Genomic DNA, 10,000 nt, shown 5'->3' with positions numbered 1-10,000 from the left:
CAGTGCCAGCCTCACACACACAGAGCCGGGCGTGTTACAGGGCAGTGCCAGCCTCACACACACAGAGCCGGGCATGTTACAGGGCAGTGCCAGCCTCACACACACAGAGCCAGGCGTGTTACAGGGCAGTGCCAGCCTCACACACACAGAGCCGGGCATGTTACAGGGCAGTGCCAGCCTCACACACACACAGAGCCGGGCGTGTTACAGGGCAGTGCCAGCCTCACACACACAGAGCCGGGTGTGTTACAGGGCAGTGCCAGCCTCACACACACAGAGCCGGGTGTGTTACAGGGCAGTGCCAGCCTCACACACACAGAGCCGGGCGTGTTACAGGGCAGTGCCAGCCTCACACACACAGAGCCGGGCATGTTACAGGGCAGTGCCAGCCTCACACACAGAGCCAGGCATGTCTCCCCCTCGCACACACACAGGTATAACAAGGGCAGTGGCAGTACCAGTCTCCTCCTTGCACACACACACAGGTATAACAAGGGCAGTGGCAGTACCAGTCTCCTCCTTGCACACACACACAGGTATAACACGGGCAGTGGCAGTACCAGTCTCCCCCTCACACACACACAGGTATAACACGGGCAGTACCAGTACCTGTCTCCCCCTCGCACACACACAGGTATAACACGGGCAAGTGGCAGCACCAGTCTCCCCCTCGCACACAAACAGGTTTAACACGGGCAGTGGCAGTACCAGTCTCCCCCTGACACACACACAGGTATAACACGGGCAGTGGCAGTACCAGTCTCTCCCTTGCACACACACAGGTATAACACAGGGAGTGGCAGTACCAGTCTCCCCCTTGCACACACACACACACAGGTATAACATGGGCAGTGGCAGTACCAGTCTCCCCCTCGCACACACACAGGTATAACACGGGCAGTGGCAGTACCAGTCTCCCCCTCGCACACACACAGGTATAACACGGGCAGTGGCAGTACCAGTCTCCCCCTCGCGCACACACACAGGTATAACACGGGCAGTGGCAGAACCAGTCTCCCCCTCGCGCACACACACAGGTATAACACGGGCAGTGGCAGTACCAGTCTCCCCCTCGCACACACAGGTATAACACGGGCAGTGGCAGTACCAGTCTCCCCCTCGCACACACATAGGTATAACACGGGCAGTGTCAGTACCAGTCTCCCCCTCGCACACACACAGGTATAACACGGGCAGTGGCAGTACCAGTCTCCCCCTCGCACACACACAGGTATAACACGGGCAGTGGCAGTACCAGTCTCCCCCTCGCACACACACAGGTATAACACGGGCAGTGGCAGTACCAGTCTCCCCCTCGCACACACACAGGTATAACACGGGCAGTGGCAGTACCAGTCTCCCCTCCTCGCACACACACACAGGTATAACACGGGCAGTGGCAGTACCAGTACCTGTCTCCCCCTCGCACACACACACAGGTATAACACGGGCAGTGGCAATACCAGTACCTGTCTCCCCCTCGCGCACACACACAGGTATAACACGGGCAGTGGCAGTACCAGTCTCCCCCTCGCACACACACAGGTATAACACGGGCAGTGGCAGTACCAGTCTCCCCCTCGCACACACACAGGTATAACACGGGCAGTGGCAGTACCAGTCTCCCCCTCGCACACACACAGGTATAACACGGGCAGTGGCAGTACCAGTTTCCCCCTCGCACACACACAGGTATAACACGGGCAGTGGCAGTACCAGTACCTGTCTCCCCCTCGCACACACACAGGTATAACACGGGCAGTGGCAGTACCAGTCTCCCCCTCGCACACACACAGGTATAACACGGGCAGTGGCAGTACCAGTCTCCCCCTCGCACACACACAGGTATAACACGGGCAGTGGCAGTACCAGTTTCCCCCTCGCACACACACAGGTATAACACGGGCAGTGGCAGTACCAGTACCTGTCTCCCCCTCGCACACACACGGGTATAACACGGGCAGTGGCAGTACCAGTCTCCCCCTCGCACACACACAGGTATAACACGGGCAGTGGCAGTACCAGTCTCCCCCTCGCACACACACAGGTATAACACGGGCAGTGGCAGTACCAGTTTCCCCCTCGCACACACACAGGTATAACACGGGCAGTGGCAGTACCAGTTTCCCCCTCGCACACACACAGGTATAACATGGGCAGTGGCAGTACCAGTCTCCCCCTGGCACACACACAGGTATAACACGGGCAGTGGCAGTACCAGTTTCCCCCTCGCACACACACAGGTATAACACGGGCAGTGGCAGTACCAGTCTCCCCCTCGCGCACACACACAGGTATAACACGGGCAGTGGCAGTACCAGTCTCCCCCTCGCACACACACAGGTATAACACGGGCAGTGGCAGTACCAGTCTCCCCCTCGCACACACACACAGGTATAACACGGGCAGTGGCAGTACCAGTCTCCCCCTCGCGCGCACACACACACAGGTATAACACGGGCAGTGGCAGTACCAGTCTCCCCCTGGCACACACACAGGTATAACACGGGCAGTGGCTGTACCAGTCTCCCCCTCGCGCGCACACACACACAGGTATAACACAGGCAGTGGCAGTACCAGTCTCCCCCTCGCGCGCACACACAGGTATAACACAGGCAGTGGCAGTACCAGTCTCCCCCTCGCACACACACACAGGTATAACACGGGCAGTGGCAGTACCAGTCTCCCCCTCGCACACACACACAGGTATAACACGGGCAGTGGCAGTACCAGTCTCCCCCTCGCACACACACAGGTATAAAACGGGCAGTGGCAGTACCAGTCTCCCCCTCGCACACACACAGGTATAACACGGGCAGTGGCAGTACCAGTCTCCCCCTCGCACACACACAGGTATAACACGGGCAGTGGCTGTACCAGTCTCCCCCTCGCACACACACACAGGTATAATACGGGCAGTGGCAGTCTCCCCCTCGCACACACAGGTATAACACGGGCAGTGGCAGTACCAGTCTCCCCCTCGCACACACACACAGGTATAATACGGGCAGTGGCAGTCTCCCCCTCGCACACACACAGGTATAACACGGGCAGTGGCAGTACCAGTCTCCCCCTCACACACACACAGGTATAATACGGGCAGTGGCAGTCTCCCCCTCGCACACACACAGGTATAACACGGGCAGTGGCAGTACCAGTCCTCCCCCTCGCACACACACAGGTATAACACGGGCAGTGGCAGTACCAGTCTCCCCCTCGCGCACACACACAGGTATAACACGGGCAGTGGCAGTACCAGTCTCCCCCTCACGCACACACAGGTATAACACGGGCAGTGGCAGTACCAGTCTCCCCCTCGCACACACACAGGTATAACACGGGCAGTGGCAGTACCAGTCTCCCCCTCACGCACACACAGGTATAACACGGGCAGTGGCAGTACCAGTCTCCCCCTCGCACACACACAGGTATAACACGGGCAGTGGCAGTACCTGTCTCCCCCTCGCGCGCACACACAGGTATAACACGGGCAGTGGCAGTACCAGTCTCCCCCTCACGCACACACAGGTATAACACGGGCAGTGGCAGTACCAGTCTCCCCCTCACGCACACACAGGTATAACACGGGCAGTGGCAGTACCAGTCTCCCCCTCACGCACACACAGGTATAACACGGGCAGTGGCAGTACCAGTACCTGTCTCCCCCTCGCACACACACACAGGTATAACACGGGCAGTGGCAGTACCAGTCTCCCCCTCACGCACACACACAGGTATAACACGGGCAGTGGCAGTACCTGTCTCCCCCTCGCGCGCACACACAGGTATAACACGGGCAGTGGCAGTACCAGTCTCCCCCTCACGCACACACACAGGTATAACACGGGCAGTGGCAGTACCAGTCTCCCCCTCACGCACACACACAGGTATAACACGGGCAGTGGCAGTACCAGTCTCCCCCTCGCGCACACACACAGGTATAACACGGGCAGTGGCAGTACCAGTCTCCCCCTCGCACACACACAGGTATAACACGGGCAGTGGCAGTACCAGTCTCCCCCTCACGCACACACACAGGTATAACACGGGCAGTGGCAGTACCAGTCTCCCCCTCACGCACACACACAGGTATAACACGGGCAGTGGCAGTACCAGTCTCCCCCTCACGCACACACAGGTATAACACGGGCAGTGGCAGTACCAGTCTCCCCCTCGCACACACACAGGTATAACACGGGCAGTGGCAGTACTGTCTCCCCCTCGCGCGCACACACAGGTATAACACGGGCAGTGGCAGTACCAGTCTCCCCCTCACGCACACACACAGGTATAACACGGGCAGTGGCAGTACCAGTCTCCCCCTCACGCACACACACAGGTATAACACGGGCAGTGGCAGTACCAGTCTCCCCCTCGCACACACACAGGTATAACACGGGCAGTGGCAGTACCAGTCTCCCCCTCACGCACACACAGGTATAACACGGGAAGTGGCAGTACCAGTCTCCCCCTCACGCACACACACAGGTATAACACGGGCAGTGGCAGCACCAGACTCCCCCTCGCACACACACAGGTATAACACGGGCAGTGGCAGTACCAGTCTCCCCCTCGCACACAAACAGGTATAACACGGGCAGTGGCAGTACCAGTCTCCCCCTCGCACACACACAGGTATAACACGGGCAGTGGCAGTACCAGTCTCCCCCTCGCACACACACAGGTATAACACGGGCAGTGGCAGTACCTGTCTCCCCCTCGCGCGCACACACAGGTATAACACGGGCAGTGGCAGTACCAGTCTCCCCCTCACGCACACACAGGTATAACACGGGCAGTGGCAGTACCAGTCTCCCCCTCACGCACACACAGGTATAACACGGGCAGTGGCAGTACCAGTCTCCCCCTCGCACACACACAGGTATAACACGGGCAGTGGCAGTACCAGTCTCCCCTCACGCACACACAGGTATAACACGGGCAGTGGCAGTACCAGTCTCCCCTCGCACACACACAGGTACAGCGTTGGCGACGCCCGCCTCACCTTCCTGACGCTGCGGGAGACCCTCTCAAACACCTTCATCTGCTCACACGTGGGGAGCCCGGCGTACATGGGGAGGACACGGAGGTGCTTCTTCATGCCTGTGCGGGACAGGACACGGGCCTGCTCTACCAACATGGACACCACGCCCTCTACCTCCTCCTGCAGGACGGGGAACGGAGGGGGGGGAGAGAGAGTGAGGGGCGAGAGGGAGAGACAGGACAGGGAGCGAGAGGGTGCACCAGAATGGGGAGTGGGTAGCAAAGAGAAGAAAGGGAGCGATAAAGCAAAGGAAAAGAGAGCATGAGGGGCGAAGGGGGAGGAGGAGAGAGAGAGTGAATGAGGGGGGAGGAGGAGAGAGAGAGAGTGAATGAGGGGGGAGGAGGAGAGAGAGAGAGTGAATGAGGGGGGAGGAGGAGAGAGAGAGAGTGAATGAGGGGGGAGGAGGAGAGAGAGAGAGTGAATGAGGGGGGAGGAGGAGAGAGAGAGAGTGAATGAGGGGGGAGGAGGAGAGAGAGAGAGTGAATGAGGGGGGAGGAGGAGAGAGAGAGAGTGAATGAGGGGGGAGGAGGAGAGAGAGAGAGTGAATGAGGGGGGAGGAGAGAGAGAGAGTGAATGAGGGGGAGGAGGAGAGAGAGAGAGTGAATGAAGGGGGAGGAGGAGAGAGAGAGAGTGAATGAGGGGGGAGGAGGAGAGAGAGTGAATGAGGGGGGAGGAGGAGAGAGAGAGTGAATGAGGGGGGGAGGAGAGAGAGAGAGTGAATGAGGGGGGAGGAGGAGAGAGAGAGTGAATGAGGGGGGAGGAGGAGAGAGAGAGTGAATGAGGGGGGAGGAGAGAGAGAGTGAATGAGGGGGGAGGAGGAGAGAGAGAGAGTGAGAGGGGGGAGGAGGAGAGAGAGAGAGTGAATGAGGGGGGAGGAGGAGAGAGAGAGTGAATGAGGGGGAGGAGGAGAGAGAGAGAGTGAATGAGGGGGGAGGAGGAGAGAGAGAGTGAATGAGGGGGGAGGAGGAGAGAGAGAGTGAATGAGGGGGAGGAGGAGAGGAGTGAATGAGGGGGGAGGAGAGAGAGAGTGAATGAGGGGGGAGGAGGAGAGAGAGAGAGTGAATGAGGGGGGAGGAGGGAGAGAGAGTGAATGAGGGGGGAGGAGGAGAGAGAGAGTGAATGAGGGGGGAGGAGGAGAGAGAGTGAATGAGGGGGGAGGAGGAGAGAGAGTGAATGAGGGGGGAGGAGGAGAGAGAGTGAGTGAATGAGGGGGGAGGAGGTGAGAGGAGGAGAGTGAATGAGGGGGGAGGAGGAGAGAGAGTGAATGAGGGGGGAGGAGGAGAGAGAGAGTGAATGAGGGGGGAGGAGGAGAGAGAGAGTGAATGAGGGGGGGAGGAGTGAGAGAGAGGTGAATGAGGGGGGTGGGGGGAAGGAGAGAGAGAGTGATGAGGGGGGGGAGGAGGAGTGAGTGTGAATGAGGGGGGAGGGTGGAGAGAGGAGAGTGATGAGGGTGGTGATGGTGTGGGTGGGTGAGGTGTGGAGTGTGTGTGGGGGGGAGGTGGAGTGAGTGGTGATGTGGGGGAGGAGGAGAGTGAGAGTGAGTGAGGGGGGAGGAGAGAGAGTGAATGAGGGGGAGGAGAGAGAGTGAATGAGGGGGAGGAGGAGAGAGAGAGTGAGTGAATGAGGGAGGAGAGAGAGAGAGAGAGAGATGAGAAGAGAGCATGAGCGGAACGCGCCGTTACATGATCCCGCGTCCCACCGCCCGTTACATGATCCCCGCGTCCCACGCGCCCGTTACATGTTCCCGCGTCCCACGCGCCCGTTACATGTTCCCGCGTCCCACGCGCCCGTTACATGTTCCCGCGTCCCACGCGCCCGTTACATGTTCCCGCGTCCCCCAGCGCGCCCGTTACATGTTCCCGCGTCCCACGCGCCCGTTACATGTTCCCGCGTCCCACGCGCCCGTTACATGTTCCCGCGTCCCCACGCGCCCGTTACATGATCCCCGCGTCCCACGCGCCCGTCACATGTTCCCGCGTCCCACGCGCCCGTCAACATGTTCCCGCGTCCCACGCGCCCGTTACATGTTCCCGCGTCCCACGCGCCCGTCACATGATCCCCGCATCCCACGCGCCCGTCACATGATCCCCGCGTCCCACGCGCCCGTCACATGTTCTCGCGTCCCACACGCCCGTCACATGTTCCCCGCGTCCCACGCGCCCGTCACATGTTCCCCGCGTCCCACGCGCCCGTCACATGATCCCCGCGTCCCACGCGCCCGTCACATGTTCCCGCGTCCCACACGCCCGTTACATGTTCCCGCGTCCCACGCGCCCGTTACATGTTCCCGCGTCCCACGCGCCCGTTACATGTTCCCGCGTCCCACGCGCCCGTTACATGTTCCCCGCGTCCCACGCGCCCGTTACATGTTCCCGCGTCCCACGCGCCCGTTACATGTTCCCCGCGTCCCACGCGCCCGTTACATGTTCCCGCGTCCCACGCGCCCGTTACATGTTCCCGCGTCCCACGCGCCCGTTACATGTTCCCGCGTCCCACGCGCCCGTTACATGTTCCCGCGTCCCACGCGCCCGTTACATGTTCCCGCGTCCCACGCGCCCGTTACATGTTCCCCGCGTCCCACGCGCCCGTTACATGTTCTCGCGTCCCACGCGCCCGTTACATGTTCTCGCGTCCCACGCGCCCGTTACATGTTCCCGCGTCCCACGCGCCCGTTACATGTTCCCGCGTCCCACGCGCCCGTTACATGCTCCCCGCGTCCCACGCGCCCGTTACATGTTCCCGCGTCCCACGCGCCCGTTACATGTTCCCCGCGTCCCACGCGCCCGTTACATGTTCCCGCGTCCCACGCGCCCGTTACATGTTCCCCGCGTCCCACGCGCCCATTACATGTTCCCGCGTCCCACGCGCCCGTTACATGCTCCCCGCGTCCCACGCGCCCGTTACATGTTCCCGCGTCCCACACGCCCGTTACATGATCCCGCGTCCCACGCGCCCGTTACATGTTCCCGCGTCCCACGCGCCCGTTACATGATCCCCGCGTCCCACGCGCCCGTTACATGTTCCCGCGTCCCACGCGCCCGTTACATGTTCCCGCCGCGTCCCACGCGCCCGTTACATGTTCCCGCGTCCCACGCGCCCGTTACATGATCCCCGCGTCCCACGCGCCCGTTACATGATCCCCGCGTCCCGCGCGCCCGTTACATGTTCCCGCGTCCCACGCGCCCGTTACATGTTCCCGCGTCCCACGCGCCCGTTACATGATCCCCGCGTCCCGCGCGCCCGTTACATGATCCCCGCGTCCCGCGCGCCCGTTACATGTTCCCGCGTCCCACGCGCCCGTTACATGTTCCCGCGTAACACGCCCGTTACATGCTCCCCGCGTCCCACGCGCCCGTTACATGTTCCCGCGTCCCACGCGCCCGTTACATGTTCCCGCGTCCCAAGCGCCCGTTACATGTTCCCGCATCCCACGCGCCCGTTACATGATCCCAGCGTCCCACGCGCCCGTTACATGTTCTCCGCGTCCCACACGCCCGTTACATGTTCCCGCGTCCCACGCGCCCGTTACATGTTCCCGCGTCCCACACGCCCGTTACATGTTCCCGCGTCCCACACGCCCGTTACATGTTCCCGCGTCCCACACGCCCGTTACATGTTCCCGCGTCCCACGCGCCCGTTACATGTTCCCGCGTCCCACGCGCCCGTTACATGTTCCCGCGTCCCACACGCCCGTTACATGTTCCCGCGTCCCACGCGCCCGTTACATGTTCCCCGCGTCCCACGCGCCCGTTACATGTTCCCGCGTCCCACGCGCCCGTCACATGTTCCCGCGTCCCACACGCCCGTTACATGTTCCCGCGTCCCACGCGCCCGTTACATGTTCCCCGCGTCCCACGCGCCCGTTACATGCTCCCCGCGTCCCACGCGCCCGTTACATGTTCCCGCATCTCACGCGCCCGTTACATGTTCCCGCGTCCCACACGCCCGTTACATGTTCCCCGCGTCCCACGCGCCCGTTACATGCTCCCCGCGTCCCACGCGCCCGTTACATGTTCCCGCGTCCCACGCGCCCGTTACATGTTCCCGCGTCCCACGCGCCCGTTACATGTTCCCGCGTCCCACGCGCCCGTTACATGTTCCCGCGTCCCACGCGCCCGTTACATGTTCTCGCGTCCCACGCTGCCCGTTACATGTTCCCCGCGTCCCACGCGCCCGTTACATGCTCCCCGCGTCCGTTACATGTTCCCGCGTCTCTCACGCCCGTTACATGTTCCCGCGTCTCACGCGCCCGTTACATGTTCCCGCGTCCCACGCGTCCGTTACATGATCCCCGCGTCCCACGCGCCCGTTACATGTCCCCGCGTCCCACGCGCCCCGTTACATGTTCCCGCGTCCCACACGCCCGTTACATGATCCCCGCGTCCCACGCGCCCGTTACATGTTCCCCGCGTCCCACGCGCCCGTTACATGTTCTCCGCGTCCCACGCGCCCGTTACATGTTCTCGCGTCCCACGCGCCCGTTACATGTTCCCGCGTCCCACGCGCCCGTTACATGTTCTCGCGTCCCACGCGCCCGTTACATGTTCCCCCGCGTCCCACGCGCCCGTTACATGTTCTCGCGTCCCACGCGCCCGTTACATGTTCCCCGCGTCCCACGCGCCCGTTACATGTTCTCCGCGTCCCACGCGCCCGTTACATGCTCCCGCGTCCCACGCGCCCGTTACATGCTCCCCGCGTCCCACGCGCCCGTTACATGCTCCCCGCGTCCCACGCGCCCGTTCCTTACATGCTCCCCGCGTCCCACGCGCCCGTTACATGTCTCCCCGCGTCCCACGCGCCCGTTACATGTTCCCCGCGTCCCACGCGCCCGTTACATGTTCCCGCGTCCCACGCGCCCGTTACATGTTCCCGCGTCCCACGCGCCCGTTACATGTCTCCCGCGTCCCACGCGCCCGTTACATGTTCCCGCGTCCCACGCGCACCGTTACATGTCTC

At 62.0% G+C, this 10,000-nt stretch overlaps 1 protein-coding gene across 1 annotated transcript in view; it reads right to left on the bottom strand.

Annotated features, from left to right (window-relative positions):
- DHX35 (DEAH-box helicase 35) overlaps positions 1-7,042 on the bottom strand; it is an 80,840-nt gene extending 73,798 nt beyond the window's left edge. Inside the window, 2 exon segments of the mRNA XM_075571207.1 lie at positions 5,006-5,164; positions 6,983-7,042. Coding sequence (XP_075427322.1) covers positions 5,006-5,164; positions 6,983-7,042 — 219 coding nt within the window.
- Positions 7,043-10,000: the final 2,958 nt, after the last annotated feature.

This window comes from Ascaphus truei, chromosome 15 (genome assembly GCF_040206685.1).
Source record: "Ascaphus truei isolate aAscTru1 chromosome 15, aAscTru1.hap1, whole genome shotgun sequence".
Lineage (NCBI taxonomy): Eukaryota > Metazoa > Chordata > Amphibia > Anura > Ascaphidae > Ascaphus > Ascaphus truei.
The sequence above is the reverse complement of the archived record's forward strand: the minus strand, read 5'-3'. Positions and strand labels throughout refer to the sequence as shown.